Source organism: Trachymyrmex septentrionalis, unplaced genomic scaffold (assembly GCF_001594115.1).
Source record: "Trachymyrmex septentrionalis isolate Tsep2-gDNA-1 unplaced genomic scaffold, Tsep1.0 scaffold11, whole genome shotgun sequence".
NCBI classification, from domain to species: domain Eukaryota; kingdom Metazoa; phylum Arthropoda; class Insecta; order Hymenoptera; family Formicidae; genus Trachymyrmex; species Trachymyrmex septentrionalis.
The window spans coordinates 112,492-130,822 of record NW_017304228.1 but is presented as its reverse complement, the minus strand read 5'-3'; the positions used below and the strand labels follow the sequence as shown (position 1 = coordinate 130,822).

The 18,331-nt window shown below is 34.2% G+C and overlaps 1 protein-coding gene across 1 annotated transcript in view; it reads left to right on the top strand.

Moving 5' to 3' along the window:
• LOC108749020 (cationic amino acid transporter 2) overlaps positions 1–14,396 on the top strand; it is a 99,681-nt gene extending 85,285 nt beyond the window's left edge. Inside the window, exons 6-14 of the mRNA XM_018487513.1 lie at positions 8,295–8,466; positions 9,512–9,695; positions 9,802–9,926; positions 10,946–11,199; positions 11,718–11,960; positions 12,833–12,977; positions 13,257–13,350; positions 13,470–13,597; positions 13,771–14,396. Of these exons, the coding sequence (XP_018343015.1) occupies positions 8,295–8,466; positions 9,512–9,695; positions 9,802–9,926; positions 10,946–11,199; positions 11,718–11,960; positions 12,833–12,977; positions 13,257–13,350; positions 13,470–13,597; positions 13,771–14,162 (1,737 nt within the window). The 3' untranslated portion in view covers positions 14,163–14,396. The remainder of the gene's footprint in view (positions 1–8,294; positions 8,467–9,511; positions 9,696–9,801; positions 9,927–10,945; positions 11,200–11,717; positions 11,961–12,832; positions 12,978–13,256; positions 13,351–13,469; positions 13,598–13,770) is intronic.
• Positions 14,397–18,331: the final 3,935 nt, after the last annotated feature.

Sequence of the window (18,331 nt, the reverse complement as noted above, 5' to 3'; positions counted from 1 at the left end):
AGAAATTCATTTGTTTTATGGAGTGGCTTCGTGTAGCGTTTTATTGCTATTATGCGTCGTATCTGCGGGAATTATAATTAATGATCGTTTCCGTCAATTTAGGATATCAAGAAAAGTGATAGTGTTCTAATGAGGAAATGTGAGGCTCGCGTACGCGAAACAATGCGAATTCGAATACCCGCGCGCCTGTCCGAATTTCCGATGCTTTACGTAGAATAACATCGGTGCAGTTATAACATAGTGCAAAGAAAGTTGTTCGATAAATTTATCCGAATCAATATACGTTTAATTCGGTTTGTACCCACCCGTCTGTATAAATATTCAATGTATACAGCGACCCAATTATTTAATGGCTTTTTCTGATTTCAGCGAATTTTTTTTATATACCTTTTACATACCTTGCGCTTGCTTTCATTTTTCCACTGATATTGTTACTGCATGTATTACTGGTTTTAATTCAACGAGAGAATTATTTACGTCCGTTCACTTGTGGAACGAGTCTTTCCCGTATCGATAGAGTTTACAACGTCGGTGCGCTGGCACGTGCCGGAGCGGTACCTTTGACTTTTACAGATCGCGATGCCTACGTGTCACACAGTTCGCGGAGCATCCTGTTCACGACAGGCCAGGCTGACTTGCAGCCGTTTAATCTCGCGACGACGGATCGACCTTACTACCGTGATCGTACTACCGACGATGTGGTCGCTGAAACGTCGCTAAAATTAATGACTTGCAATTCTTTGCGAGATAGCGCGTGTCTTTCTTCACAAAGGACACACGTACTGCTTTAATGAAATGTAAAAAAACATAATATATAAGAAAATATAAAAAGAATAAATTAGAAAAGACAAAAGTAATATTTTTAAAAACGTCAATTGTTGTGCATCTGTTTGATCTCTCTTCTCTTACAGAAATCTAATACCGATCAATTTATTACTGAAAGATAGTAATTAATTACTTATTTAATACTTTATTACTGTTTTACAGTAATAAAATATTAATTTTAATTTTTAATACTCCAAATATAAGTAATTAAATTAATTACTGTCTTTCGGTAATAAATTAGTCAGTATTAAATTTTTTTATCGTTAATTTTTAACAAATCTTTATCTTATTTATCTTACAGAATTATTGTTGTTAAACTAATATGTGGAGAGAGATAGAAGAGAAATTTATATATTGCCTCAAAGAGAGAGTACAGATGTTTTTTATAGCGAGTATATGCTGGCGAATAAATCAGAAATCATTCCAGTAGTAATTTTAAATTTCCTTCTATTAAATTTTACGCGTGAACTCCGTCCATAACTCCGCCCCATCTGCGACAATTTATCTTTCGGTCTGCCAAATATTAGCACAAGATCGAAGAGGAAAGCGCGGAGATGGAAAGGGATTCGGTCGACGTTTCGCAAACTAGAACAAAGAAGAAAGATCCTTTTAGAGGTGCTCCGCAGAGGAAGGTGCTGGGTTTCACGAAGATGTAGGCATAGTCTGTGGTCTAGTACAAGCGGGAGCGACTCCGGTTTCTTTACGATCTCGCCCGTAAACCCTTGCCACTTGCCCATTACATCTGATCCGGGGTGTCACATACATTCTCAATTTGAATTCCACTTGGGAACGTGGCATAATTTCGTCGATGGACTGTAACCAAAGTTACAGAACCTGTATATGAAAAGACGTATTGCGAGTATGTGAAAAGATGAAAAAATTCCCTTGAGGGTGCACCACCTACATGATGATAATTCCGCAACGAGCGCGAGAAAGATTCCAAGTTCCTTTGACATATGATGTCCCGAGATGTTAGTGGGAACGTTATTATATTTCCTGCGGACAAAACGCACATCCTCGCAATTTTTATAAATATAATATCTGATACGGGAAAATATAATGCAATGCACCGCAAATGGATACTTAATTCTTAATACATAAGATAATTATACAGAATATACTTAACATAAGATATATCATTATATACATATAGAAAAATGTCATTCTATTAAGAAAAGTGATTACTCAAGTTAGTTTCTTTCTTTTAAGTAAAAGTTATTTTTAACAAAGAATATTTTCTTGATAATAATTTTAAACTATACTTATTATAAATTTTAGAAAAACTCATTATTGTGTATTCATAACAAGTATTTATTTTTTTTTTTTAAAAGATATTATAACATCGATCGAAGAAGCGACTTGATGTAATAAGCAAATCGAATTTGTTTTAATTAATTTAATAATCTTAATTGAAGTAAACCCATTAATATTTAGAATTATATTTTGAATAAACTTGATGCTTGTGATGAACTTATGGTGGAAACAAAAATTTTTGAAATATTTGACACAAGTAATTATTACTTGTATACAGTATGTATTTTTCTGTGTATATGTAAATAGATCAGTCATCACGCATTATATAGAACATAATAATTTAATATCGCCGGATCAGAGATGAAAAATTGTCGAATGGGATCAAAGATGTAAAGCTTATACATAAGCATTTATAACCTTTCAAAAAGTATTAAAATAATTGAGTCAATAATTTTACTTGTAATTCAGAAATTTCTTTCCAATGCATCTTGATTGTATAATGTTAATCCTTAATACACGCGATGTGTTTTTTGTGTCCTGAGTTAATTTTCATCACTTTTACAGTATATATAAAAGTATATATAAAAATTATTAAGTAATTCTTATATATATTTTGACATTATTAAAAAATATTTTTAAAGTTATATATTTATAAAAAATTTTATCTAAATGTTATGACTAATTATAGTCAACAAAATGAGAAAAATTCACTTTTTCATATAAAAGTGCAAAAATTTTAAGCAAAAATGTTTCAATATCTTAAAGTTGATATTTCAAATTACAAACGAAAAAATAATTTTAGTGTCAACTGACCAAAAAGTTTAGTTATTGAATAACTTGAAGTTGACATTTTTTTATAATGCATAAATGGATAAATGGTATAAATTAAATGTTTATTGTATTTACATTTTAAATAATGCATTTTTATAATTGATATTGCGTTACAAAAAGTTACAATTAATTAGAAGAAACATTTTTGAATTGATTTGAATATTTTTGAATTTTATTTTTGAATTTATTACATTTTTAAAATATTATTTAATGTAAATTATTTTAATAATATATTCAATGTAAATAATTTTATTATCAATTTTTTTTAGTTCGTGAAATCTTTGAAATTTAAATAAGAATTAATTAAAAATAAAAAAATAAAAATTTTTTAGTTGCAACAAGGCACATTTTTTAGTTACACTCTACTATACACACGATGGATCTTTCATATCCTAAGATGAATTTCCGAAACATCCTCGTCAGAGGATACACAGAAACGGGGGCAATTCATAAAACTTGTTTTTAGATGTCAAAATTTTTATAAGTAAACTATTATTTAGATATTTTTAAGCACTTCTAGTATTTTAAGGAAAGAAAAACTCTGAGAATATGACCCAATCATATGTATTAAGGGTTAATTCTTTGCAATAATCAAGTAAAACATCCACAATTTTTTATATCAATCTTTCTGTTCTATTTCTAGAACATTTAGTAATTTTTTTCATTTCCACCTTCGTTGCTCACTCCTCGTTCAGGATACACTTTATTGTTTACGGTAGTTCTACCGATCTTTGAGCGCTCCATTTGCGGGCGCAATTCCCGTCGAAACCGGAGAATAAATCAATCAGACGAAATGTAATACGAGGATGTGCCGGCTTTCTGGTGTGCTTGCTCTCCCTGAAGATTTATTCCTTTCCTTCCGGTGCAATATACATTTCCAGCCGCATCTCGACATCGCGATATTTTTAAGAAAAATGTGAAGTTTCTCTAAAATTATTCATTCTTATTTGTCCACGAATATTCTGTGTTTTACATAGAATAATAGCCGTAATCAACAAAAGCATACTAGTAAAAGCATTTGTTGGAATGATCTTCACGTCCAGAATTACGTTAGGTTCCAGTTTTCGAAGAGTAGAAGATATAGGATGGAATTTCGTTGTAATGCACAGAGAATTTAAATGCTTTAAATTTAATTCAAATGCTTCTTCTTTTCGACGAGAGATCTGTTCTAAATAGTTTATGTCCGCTGAAATTGCGGGGTCGAGATAAGGACGATAGTGTGGTCGACAAGAAGAATGAGATTGCCGGTCTTAACGCATAACGACGTGCTCCGTTACAACATTTTTTAATTTACTTACTTATGGTGATTCAACATTCAGTGGAGCGTAATTTACTTTGACAAGGTACTAATTTCTCGACAATGGGCGACTATAAATTATTGTTTCCCCTTTTATCTAAAATCTACTCCTCTTTGCAACTGACTTGAGAAATATATCGCATAATTCTTGGAGAGTACAGAGGTTAGTCTTCAGTGCACAGAAAGGATAGTTTTGCTGAAGTACCTAAAAATTCAGCTAGATACAGATTTGAAAACAATTTTATTGGATCATCAAAATGATTATGTAGGACACTTAAATTGCTAAAATATCAAAACCTTTTGCAGCTTACTCATCATGCTTTAGATTTCTATGTAATTATTTTGATGATTTAACATAATTATTATTAGATTTGTACCTAGCTAAATTTTAACAAAATTATTCTTTCCGCGTGTATAACTGAAATTAAGATGATAATGTTTTTTATCTCTGTATTACGCTCACATTATGATATTCATAACGTTTATAACATTTGAAATATTAAAACACGCTTTGTTTGTTTTTTCGCACTAAAAGAAAAGTATTTGGTATTTGTAACTACAATTGCATGGTAAAATAATTAGATGCTTCATTTTTATGATTATTTCTGCTATAATATTAGTAATAATAATTACATATATCTTCTCAATCATGAAAACATTTTACTGTAATAATTTCGAACATTAATATAATAAAAATTATTTATATTAAGATATATAAATAATAAATAAAACAAACATATTTATTTAATAAATGCAATCGCAATTATAGTGAGTATAATTATTTTCCTAAATTCACTTGCTGTTTATATGGTAATAATAATCGAAAGAGATATGTTAAAAGAATATTGAAGACTTTCAAGCAGTGTATGTGATTATTATTAATGCAACTCCAAATGACATGGCCAATGTATACCAATTAGCAAATATTATACAAACGCACATGCATGCGTAATTATCACATGAATGAAGACCAATATTTAGCGAATGGAACAATTGACTATGTTTGTATGGTTAAAACAAATGTATAACTACTATTATTAACATCCTGTTTAATAAGCTCACTTTTAACGATTTTTTTATTATTAAAATTTATGTTACAGTTTTCAATAACGAGCAGGTTATTATTTCTTCTGCTTATAAATATATAGTTATCCCAAAAAATAAACGACTAAATTATAGTTACATTATGATAATTGCAACAACTTTTATCTCTCAATGCGAACTTTCTCCCCCCTCCCCTTTTTTTAATTCTTTATAAAGTGCGGATGAAACGAATTATTCTCCAGCGTAAAGCAATATTTAGAGATAGTCAAGCTCTGCGATAAAGGATATAGGGATAACGTGTGCAAGAGCCAACAGGGTCAGCTGTCTCGCTGAAAGATTCACGACTTTCCTTAGGAGCCTTTTCTCGTGTTCTTCTTTAATGTCCTACGTTTTATCGTTCGTACATTGCCTTATAAAATCTCATCGTCTTTCGTTCCTTATCCTTTATGAAAGTGAAACATTTTCCTCTCAAATAATTAATAATCGCGAAACGCGACTCTGTATCGAATCGCAGAGTAATTTTTAGAGTAGAGATAGTAATTTTCAGAAACTCGAACGAACATCGCGTGAGAGTAATTTTGTTTGTGGCTTCTTTATTTCCATCAACATGGAGATCTACGTCTTTCAATACTCGGCATCGCTCGGAATTCCTTTACAGCAAAGTTACGCGGTCTTACGTATCACCGTGAGCAATTTAAAAACTCCAGTTCTTCGTCCATGCCTTTCCCATGCCTTCTTAGAAGTAGAACGTCTTTGAGCCTAGATAATTAACTTTGAAACACAAGTTCCGTAAAAGAACAACGGCGACGTCGGTTTCCAAAAGTTTGAAAAAAAATCTGAGTGTAACGTCTCGTCCGTTTTAATTTCTTTGTTTCCGCAAAAAATTCGCGTATCAATAATATGCCTTTTGAGGCAAACGTTTGGCATTGTTCGTGTTGCCGCGGCCTCAATTGTGGTGCAATTTCTTTGCTTTCAACTAATGGAATTTCGTGGCTGAAACTCTGGGATTTCATATTACTGAAGTATTATATTTGAATAGTGTATTTGCGATGAATCGGGTGGGCCGGCCGACCTTTAATCGTGATTTAACTGCGCTTTTGTGCAACACGTTCGCACGTGGGCGCAACGACGAAAATGTAGAACATGTAGTAGCGAAACCGGGGGTGTACCGATTACATAACGCCCACCTCTCGCTGTTTCACGAAATTTCATGTCAACTTTACTCGAAACTCTTTCACATAATCTCTCTTGCCCAATTTCCCATGCTACTTATGAAAATGTAAATTTTAGCATTTTTATCTGGCGATCTTTTCCCTTGTACTTCTCTCGCTCCCATTTGTTTTATCTTTTTATTTTCTTTCAGATAATTAAATCGATCTATAAGGAGAAAGTAACAAATATTTGAATAATCAAAATTTTTTTTTAAAGACCTCACTAAGAAAACACATTAATATGTGATTGTATATTATAAAAAAATTTCTTTTTAATTGAAATGGACATTAAGAAACATAAAGTACAAGCAAATGTATACCTAAGTCTTTAATAAAAGAATTATAAGTAATCAAAAAAGAATGAGAAAAGCATTGGAAAAATAGGTGGGAAAAATATGCCATGAAAAATTAAAGAGATGCTGGAATTATTTATATTAACGACAAAAGCACTTTTTAATTTTTTTTTTCACTTTACTTGTGAAAATTCTTTCTTAAAATAAAAGAAAATACGCCAAATGTGAAAAGATACAAAACTACATACCAGTATGAAGAACCAAGTGGTATGAAGAACCAAAAAAAGTTGTTGAATTATACATTATATATTGTTTCCTTTTATCACACACACGTAGGTTATTCTTCTTCACATAATATAAGTGATCCAATCAAACTAAAAGAATCTGTCCATACGTAAATAATATATAAGGGTATTATAAGCGCTCAAGTTTATAACTTTGAAGCTTATAAAAGAAAGAAATAGAAAAATATGATTTGAGTGTATTAAACGTACATGTACCTCGTATACGTACGCATAAATTGTATTTTTCTGTTTATTTCTTTTGTATGAGCTTCAGTGCTTATAAACTCAAGATCCTATAATATTCTTATATATTATTCAAATGTGGATAGATACTTTCAGTTTAATTATATATTTAAAATATTATGTATTAAATATTATACATTTAATTCAGTTTGATTTATGTATTTAAAAGGTAACTGAATAAAATAAGATAAATTAAAGATACATTATATGGTCTACTTAAGTTTTGCAATTTTTCCAATTTTTTGCTGTAAAAAATTGAAAAAATTGAGACTGATGATTAGATTTAAAAGAGAAAATTTCTGAACATAAATAAATAGACGTAAAATAGATAATTCCGTTAGAGTTCGACTATTACTTCAGCATCTCCTTAACATTAGTGGTAGCGTGCGATCGCGATTCTGCGGATCTTTTTATTTATTTTCTGAAACAAATGCACGACTGCACCAAAACGTGAATGAATAAGTAATTTCTTCTGTGTGGCCGACTGTACGCCGATTATTTAAGCAACATCGTCCTAATCTTACTTTCTCAGAGTTTATCAAAAATTCATAAGCACGTCGAGCAGAGGTGAAATATGTAAATGCTTTAATATTGCATTCAAAGGACGTGACACTTTCAGTAAATCCAACTGAAGGTAGGGATTGCGATGACAGTTGCAAAGTGACTCACATTGGACAATCAACCATTTTTATCGATTTCCAATTAATTTACTTTATACGCGTCCTTATAATCGGCATAGTTACTGAATCAAACGGTACGCCAACGTGAGTACCGTATATTCCTTAAATATGAAGTGAATTCTATGGTAAATTTTGTAGTTCGATAAAAGCGCTATGACATTTACCTAAAGAGCCACAGCTCTGTTTGAATTCGATTTTCCATCTCGAATATTTCCGTCAGATATCTTATTTTCGTTCCATTTTATCGCATTTCGGTGTCCGATCGGTCTCCGTCGCGACAATATATTCTGCAGTCCGACGCGTTGAAAAACCGAATCTCTCTTCCCTGTCAGGTTTTCACCGGCGCGGCAACGTGTTTCTACGCCTTCATTGGCTTCGACATAATAGCCACCACCGGCGAGGAGGCGACAAATCCGAAGAGGAGTATTCCCCTCGCCATAGTCTCGTCGTTGATCATAATTCTCGTCGCTTACGTCACCAGCAGCATGGTCTTGACACTGATTGGTGAGTAGACCATTAAATAATGGTAATCGATCGTTTGTTGGCCCTCATTAATGGAAATACGCTTTTATTCATCTTTCGCAACAGGCACGGCAGAGCGACGTGCCTGTTCTTTTGATTTTGTCGTTGTGTTTTTGTATCCATTTCTGAAATTTGAACAACTATTGGCACAATGAACGCAGAGCAGCTTTAACAGCTACGTTAATGTAACCAATTCATGATGAAAAGAAAGAGGGACATTTAAAAAAATTCAATATTAATTGTAATTAAATTTTAATAGACAAACATTTTTTTTTATTATAATAATTGTTAATGAAACACATAAACAATATTTTATTATTATATTTATAAATAAATAATAATATGACATTTGATGTATAATATTATTTGTGAGATCACAACAAAAATTATACAGACTTACGAAATCACATTTTTAAAATTCTACTTTTCTACTAAATATATTTTATGAATAATCTAGGTTTTTAAATAAAGAGTCATAAAATTTTCCACACGTTGGTTGAAAATTATATTTTACATTTTATTATTGTTACACTTATTATTTTCAATTATCATTTTTACTTATTATTTTTACACATTTAAAAAAATGGATCAATTTATAATCATATTATATTCTTAATTTGAAACAAAATTTGGAACGCGTTGTAGAAACAAAGAGTTAAAATTTCAGACTATTCCTCTTAATTCATCGATCATTTCAGGCTATATGCCTTTTTGATAATCACTATCGACGAATCGAGAGTTGCTTCCATCTCGTATTGGGATCGATTTTACTACAACTCTGCATTGTGTGACAATGTTTGCCGAAACGATAGAAACTAAAATTATTGCGAAACTTATTCATAAAGCAAATGAGAGTTGTTGAAACTTTGACATTATTGGCTATTGTATGAAATGTATTATTATTACGCTTCATACGAAATTGTTTCTATTGATTGCCGAGGAAACTCGCAGAGTCGAATTTACGGTAGTGTCTTGCGGAAGTACGTTATAGTGTTTCCAACATATATTCGAGTACCTCGTGTTTCAGTTCCATACGATCAGGTTGATCAGGATTCGGCGTTGGTGGAAATGTTCGGCCAAGTCGGAGCCTACAAGTGCAAATACATCGTCGCAGTCGGTGCGCTGGCAGGCCTGACGGTCTCCATGTTCGGCAGTATGTTTCCGATGCCTAGAATAGTCTACGCGATGGCTCAGGATGGCCTTATATTTCGGTAATGATCAAGACACAGGATAACACCGGAAACTGCGATGAGAGGAATTATTAAGAATAATTAACACCGTAGATTTAAATGTAAAGCGCTCGTTTCATTTTCGCAGGAGCCTCAGCCAAGTTTGGCCGGCGACTGGCACTCCCGCAATTGCGACTTTAATTTCCGGCATGTGTGCAGCTATCGCTGCGCTGTTGATCCAGCTGGAAGTATTGGTGGAAATGATGTCGATCGGTAAGACGTTACTTAAAACGACTTCCGATTAATTTAGAATGGAATGAATATATAGCGTTTTTGTTATATTTATTTATTATCGATCCCAGTAGGGAGTTCTGAAAAATCATTAACACAAAATTGTATGGAATAAAATTTGTACAAAAGAACGATTTTGCTGAAAATTTAGCTAGATAGATTTGAAAATAATTTTGTTGAAGCACCAAAATAATTATGTAGAACACTTAAACGTTGATGACAATGCTGCAACAAGTTTTAACATTCTAGCAACCAATTTATTTAATTTAATTTTTCTACATAAATATTTGCTCTAAACAAAATAATTTTTAGATCTCTCTAGTTAAATTTTTAAATATTTCAGCAAAACTGTTTTTTCCGTGTATGATTTGATCTTTTCATTTTCGTTGGTTGAATTCAAATAAGCTTATGTTTCTTGCACATCAGATTTACAATTTATTTTTATAATTATACACTGAGAAAAATGATTTAATTGAATTAAATAGTAATTCTGGTGGAAAATGAATGAATCAAAATTTTCTGTTTCAATCTGTTAGAATTCTATTTGAGATAACTAGAATTCTGATTGATCTAATTATTATGTTAAAAATAAGACTTCTAGTAGATTTTATCAGAAATATTCTATTAATCAAAATTCTGATTGTCTCAACTGGAATTCTAATAAATTTAACCAGAAAATTCTAATCGTCCGTTTTTAACCAGAAATTTTTTTTCGGCATATACTTGGCTAATTATTGTATATTGATCTCATATTCATTTTTGAACAGTTAACTTTTGAATAAATATAAGTTTCTTTAAATTTTTATTATATACTTTTAAATATATTTATATACTTTTCTTTATTTTTGTACGATCTTTTCTTTTTATAGTTTATAATTCAATTTTCAAGTGTTCTGCTATATTGCGTTCGTTGAATGTTAAAACATGAATTGAGTTATAATGAAATAGCAATTAGTACTGGGAAGAACCGCGTTTATGTTCTTGTTCGCGATTTAATTTAGGTACCCTGCTGGCGTACACTCTGGTGTCCACATGCGTGCTGATATTGCGATATCAGCCGCATTCGACGAATTTGATCGAGTTGCTGCCGCAGAGCTTGCGGACGCCTTGTCGATCGCCCACGAAGGAAACGCAGGGGAATGGCCAAGTGACTTACGGCAAGGAGCTTAGGCCTGATCAGCTTACAACCGCATTGAACTCGGTACAGACGTCCCAGTCGGAGCTTACGACCACCAACAACGGGCAGCGTATCACGGTGAGACGTGTTTGCGTTTGCGTTTGAAAAAACAACGAAATCGCATAGTCTACCTCCATCGCCGTGTAATTGAAGAAACTCCTCTCGTTTCAGCGAGAAAACGAGATTTTCTCCCCTCGATTTCTGTTACTTCTTTCCGTTTTTCGTTTTCGTATAGCTCCGTTTCGGCAGTTCTTTGCACGCGCTCGACATTTTCTTGGAATTAGACCATTTCCAGAGTACATTCATCTTAGACGTCGTTCTCAAGGGATTTCTTAAAAGATTTTCTGCCTTCCTTTCCTTCTAAATGTTCTCCCTTATCTTTCAATGGAGTTGAAAAAATTTTTTTGTCGGGCAAGAGCAAGATGTATCTCTCTTTTACCATTAAAATTTTCAAGATAACGGCAATTCGATTCTCTTTCCTTTTTATTGAATTTCTTCTCCATCGACGAACAAAATTGGATGAATCGCGTAGCGGAATGCAGGAATGGATCGAAGCGAGATTGCGCAATTTTGAAATTAGCGTCGCATTGTTCCAGGTGCGGCGGGTGAGGAGGTGCAACAGCTCGTCACCAGATTCGGATGACACATACGGCGGTGAGGAGGACGAGGTGGGATTGGGTAAGGACGATCAGTATCTCGTCAGCGACAGAACGGAGAATAAATTCTACGGTAGCGTGCATGCGGCTGCGGCTGCCTCGAGTTGCGGTAGCGCTCATCAGTATCCCGGAAACACGCCAATCATAGGGCCACCGTTGAATTATCTACAGCGTCGATTGCAGGTAGAGATCAGTAATCGAAAAACGATAGCTTGGTGAAATAATTAAGTTCACCATCTTAATTGTATGACATTCGAAAATAATGAACTTCTATCCGATTGTTATTATATTTACCTTGTACAAGTATCTTATTCTGTATTAGAATTCTACATAATATTCTGCACATAGATATAAAGTGTTATAATAAATAATACGATAATAAAATAGTAATAATAATGATAAAATTTATGTCAAATGATATCTAATTTCTTAGAGTAAAATCTTACTTGAAAAAAAATACTGTTAATATTGAACAAAAGTGAAAAATTTGTGTTCTTGAATAAGAGTGGCAAATTTTTTTTTTTTTGTAAGATTTCACACTTTTGAGTGAAATTCACTTCAAAAAAGGAATGAGATTTTCTTTCTTCGAATGAATTTTTCTCTAAAAAAAGAGTAAAAATCCGCCATCCTTATCCAAAAATGCAAATTTTTCACTCTTTTTCAATAGTGACAATATTTTAACACTTTTGGAGTGAAATTTCACTCCAAGAAATTTAGAGAATAGCTACTATCCAATATGTCGTTAATTTGATTAAAACAATAGAGAGTTGACAATTTAGTTTAACTCAAGAAGATGTATTCTTGACTCAAATTTCGTTTATTATTTATTAAATGCATATTAATATAGACGATGTTTACTTTGAAACTACAGAAATGAATTAATTTACATTTTGATATATGGAAGTTAATAATAACAAAATTATTTAACTCAAAGGATGAGATTACCGTTGTTCCTTTGATATTTAAGTGTACGTTTACTTCATCAGGTTCCATTCACATAAAACATTTCCGACACTGCGATTATTATGATGCTAATGAATGGTGACATTTCGTAGGCGGCGCAGTACCTTTGTCCTGCTATATTCCCGTGGGTGGACAGAGGTCCTGCGACAGAGGCGTCAGGACGTTACGTTATGAAGCTCGTTGGGATCTTATACGTCTTGATCCTTATTTTTGACTTGATTATCGTCTGTGGGATGGGTGAGAACTTTATACCATTTTTAATATATTAATAAATATTTGTAAAATTAATCAAATGTTCCGTAAAATATTTTGACGTAAAAGGAGAGGAAAAAGATGTGCACATGTAATAAATGTTTAGCTAATGTCGTATAACATTAGAAGGATATATTTCTAAAACATAATACATATCTAAATAATTCTACAAAATTGTTTTAATTATTTGTGTGGATTAATTTCACGAATCGCTGTAAATATATCTATTGAGAATTGATATATTTCAGCTCTTTTTTCTTTCAGGTAACATGGGAACATTTACAACGATATTACTATTCTTATTTCTCTTTGCCATAATTGGTATACTTCTTGTCATCAGTAGAAAGCCGCAAAATAGGTAGGTTATTTGTAAATCGCAATCCCATAAATCTGCCAACTGAAGCGTGCCTAATCGTGAAATGGTTTAATAATCTAACAATAAGTGCTAATTCCCTGTATTTCTCTTTTTGTTGTCAGGAGCAGCGTAATGTTCATGACTCCAGGCTTACCCTTCGTTCCCGCGATCGCCGTTACCGTTAACATTTATCTCATCTTCAAGCTCAGCATCCTCACCTTGGTCAGATTCACAGTCTGGATGACTCTCGGTACAAATTTATATTTCTAAAATTTTGTACATAAACTATGTGAACGGAGATTATACCTATTTTCATCCGATTCTATTTGATTTTTAAGTGAAACGATAACTCTTTAACTTTTCTAATTCCTTCCTGCGAATCTCACGATCAATCGAAACACTGCTTCTTGTATCTGCCATCAGGTTTCATCATGTACTTCCAGTACGGTATCAAGAACAGTAGTCTGGAGGAGGCGAACGCGTCGGAGAATGTTGACGACGTCGTCGTCGGCGGTACGGCCGGCAACATCGAGTTGACCGTGACCGAGCACCATCAGCGGCAACAGCAGAAGCAGTATTCGCCAGACCACAGCATTTACGAGAGCCAACAGCTGGACGCGTTTGGCCAGCCGGTGTTTGGCAGCACGAATTTCGGCGGCACGCCGAACCAGCAGCAGCATATCGGCATTGGCGGCCATCAACAGAGGCAAACGGGGGCGGTGGGAAGTGGCCGCCGCATCGACCAAACCGCGTCAACGACGACGGGCAAGAACCTGTTCATCGATCAGGATAGCTTCCCCACCTGGGACGATTGAGGAGCACCGCGCGCGGTACCGAGAACGGATATTAATGTATACTTAACACACGAATAGAAATGGGAAGAGAGATATTATTACTACTACATACATCTGGTAACACGTTTGCGCGCGCGCGTGCGACTAGTATCGGGCGATTACCGGTGAAATTAGACTCCTCGGAGATTGCGGCAGTTTTGAGCTCAAACTTGGAGGGTTGCACGAAGTGCAGCCTTCTTTCAACACGTAATGAGCTGTTAATAATTATCAAGAGTTCAATGTGCTTATAAAGATTTTAAGAAGTATTTAATAGATTTTTCGAGTTTATCCAAAATTAAATTCGTAAAAAGAGAGACAAAAAATAAGTTAAGATTGAAGTTAATTTTTTAGACTTTTTTTTAGACTTCCTTATAATTTTGTTTCAAAATTTGTATCGGAATTAATATTCTTTTGTAATTGCACACATTGACACCCCCTTTTTTTTTTAGGTGAGTTTTTATTCTTTTACCTTTCTAAGTTTCAATTTTACAAAAAAATTTTACACGCGAACGCGCTGGGACAGTTATAAGGTGTCTATAAGAAATAAGTTGGTCTCCTTAAAAATTGATGCTCGAAAGTTACATATTTCCATACAAAGTACACACGATGGAGATCGTCGAAAAGAAAATCTGGTCGGTGTGATGTAAACGAGGAGACCAAAAACCGCGATACTCCGAGAGTCAGACTTGTTGACTATTTGGGACGAATGTAGCAAATAATATTGCGGCAATATTTATTATTCTAGTTGTATAGTACCGTCGTTGACGAGATCGCAGGCGAAGAAGGCGGTTGGGGATAGAAACGGGTCGAGAGAGCATTAGCTGTGGCGAGGATAGAAAGAAAGAGGGGAATGCAGAAAGAAAGCTGAAGAGACCATTACCATTATTAGTATAAGGCGAAACTTGTGTTTTCCAAGAGAGCGTTCTAACGGCTAATATAAGTTCAAAAATTTATTGCTAGTCCGCGAATGGGAAACGAATGCGAGATGAGAATGAGGTGTGTCGTCGGAGCAGGATGAATGAAAAATACGAGTGAGAATGAGAAAGAAAGAGAGAAAAGCGAGAAAAGCGAGATAAAGTAAGAGAAAGAGCGAAGCGTGCCTGAAAGAATAATGAATAAGAAAAGAGTATGAGAGAGAGAGAGAGAGAGAGAGAGAGAGAGAGAGAGAATCCATAGAAAAGAACTTTAATGAAGAAAAAAGAAAAAAACAAAAATGTCATCTTTTGCCTAACTTTAGTCTTTCCCAAAAAGAAGAAAAAAAAGAAGTCTAGTCTAACATATTATAATCGTATATCTAAGCTTACTACAATACTTACATACGTCTTACCTCGAGTAAACCCTTTGATTATTAATTTACACGCAATTTGTATAAATTATCTAGGATTTAAGCGCGCGTCGCCTCCCAACGACGTGGAACGAAGGATCGAGAGTGAATACAATTGTACAATTAATTAAGCTGCAGGACAATTATATCAAAAAGAAATAGGACGAGGATTTACTTTTCAAAATCGTGAAAAAGTTTTAATCTTGTCCCCAATCAATTGGCATTTACTTTTTCAACATCGTGTTTATTTCAAGGAAAGACTTTTTTTCATCAGAAAATTAAGTTTTTGTTCAGAATCAAGACACGTATTTCGGATAAAATTTTGAAGAGAACTGGAGGAAAAGCAGAGATTTAGAGACGATTTAGTTTCGAAGAAACGAGTTCTCCTCTCGATCGACTTTACAATTCCAATTTCTTGCGGGACTTCGGAGATAGACGGGAGACGACGCGCAAGGTAAGATTTCGTTTTTGTGTACATATCTTCGGTGTTTCGAGACATACCGTTTCTCCGTACGTACGTGCACAAGTCCGTTGTGCTTCTCTGTCCGCTAGTGTGTTCCGCGCGATGAATCGAGGATAGCCTTCGATACTCCCGAGTAATTACGGTCGGGAGGATGCGCGACCATGTGTCTCCGATACGAGCGAATGCATGCGTGATTATGTATTCACACCACGAGTGGAGCTCCAATTTGCCCAGGTCATGATATAATTTAAGACAACCAAGGATACGTGCTGTAGACCGTAATGATTGTTATTTTAAAATCTCTGAACTATTTTTTCCTTTTAATACCTATCTACCCACATCTTATCTGCGTTATTAATTTCGAAAGATCGATCGTCGCAAAGTAATCCGCGAAATATTCTGAAGTACCAAGGAGGCGTGACACGCGACTGCGATAAAACGCGGAAAGCCATAACGCGGAATGCTTATCGATTGTACATTGCGGAACAATCAAGTATAAAAGCCGCCGGTTTATTGCGCGATTTGAGTCACGCAGCAGACGCTTTTATTACACCAATAACTTTTATTACTTCATGATCTGTTCGCTTCTTTGCGAGTATGTGCCTGAAGCAGGAGTATGTATCCTTGCGTTGCATTGTTGATCGCCATGCTATCGTTTCGCTTATAACGAAGACACGCGTCGTGCATACTATTCGACATTCGATCGTGCATCTTCCAGGCGAGCGTCGATGCGTCGCGACGCATCGTCGCTCGAACGTTGGGCAAGGTCGTTGGCAGGTACGACGACCGCCCTCCGCGATCGCTTTCGCGAAATATTTCTTCTCGTGTCTATACTTACTTTCGTCCAGCTGCTCCGCCACTTTTACTACTTCGTTATAGGACGCATCGTCCGCATTTCCATGTGCGGAAATCGTCCCGCGGCTCTCGAGTCGCTCAACATTCCGCGTCCCTTTCCCACGTGAATGACGAATTCGATAATGAAGCGACAGGGAGGATTCAGGGTGTCGACGATCGATAAATTACAAACAAATTTTTAACAAAATTATTTCACAGCATTATAATTAGATTACAAATTAGATAATTACATTACGATCATCGAGCAGCAAAATTTTGTTCGGAGAGAGAAGCAGGGCCATAAAACTGGAAATTGTCAGAGAAATTGAAAAAAGTTAAAGAAATCAAGGAAAAGTCAAGGAATTTTGCAAAATTTTTTGAAAAATTAAAATGTTTAGCTTTAAAGAAGTTTAATATATGTACATCTCATCTAGACACTTTTGGAATACTACTAACATTAATGGTAATGTATATTACTATGGTAAATTCATCTCTCAACCAAATATTTATCGATTTTTAAATGAAAATGAAGATACAAAAAATTTTAAAATATTAAGTCAGGGAAAATTATGGAATTTTGTTTGGAAATCAGGAAAAAGTTACGAAATTTAATTTTCACGATGAAAAATTTGTGACGATTCTGAGAAGAAAAAAGCAAACTGAAGAAATAAAAAAATTTTTTATCACTTACGTGAAACGATATCTCTTTATTACATAAATTTATCTAATTTTTATTACATAAATTCGCGTCTTGTAATTTATACATATGTCTCATTTATTTTTATTGCGAAGGGCGATCGTTTACTCTGATTCCTCTTTAGTTCATCACGCACAGGTCTCTCAGCGGAACTGATGGAATCCTGATTAATCTCGCGAGGAAAGAGGAAAAAAAATATATATATATATACATACATATATCTATATATAAAAAAAAATATATATATATACATATACACGTATATTCTCTGTGATCGAAACACTGTACATCTCTAACGACGACGATAAACGTCGATCGTTTCGCGTTTCAAACGTAAAATTGATTCGAGGATCGAAAGGAGAGATACTCGACACGCTACAGGGGCAGGTCGAGAGCTTAGTTCTCGCTTTTTATTCTCTACATATCGATCGGAGTGATCCTTTCACACATATCAGTCCTGCACACATTCGCGAAATCGTTGCGTGATCGCAAAGTTAGCCTACGCCGCCGCGTACGTCGACGACGCAGAATACGTGTAGCACTTTGTTATACATAGAATACTTTATACACGAAACTGTTCGATTTTTTAGGTGATACATATCAGGGTGGTCATAAATTCGCTACGCGATCACGATAATTAATATTAGTTTGCAGTTCATTGTCTGAAATGAAAAAAAAATTGTACTTTAGCTTTTCATCTGAATTCGACACACTTCTAAATTCTGAACTTAAATTAAACTCTTTAGTGAAATTTTGACCTAATTAAATGGAGTTTTAACGCGCGCGTAAGTTAAATATTAAAATATGTAATACTTAAGAATTTTGCGCAAAAG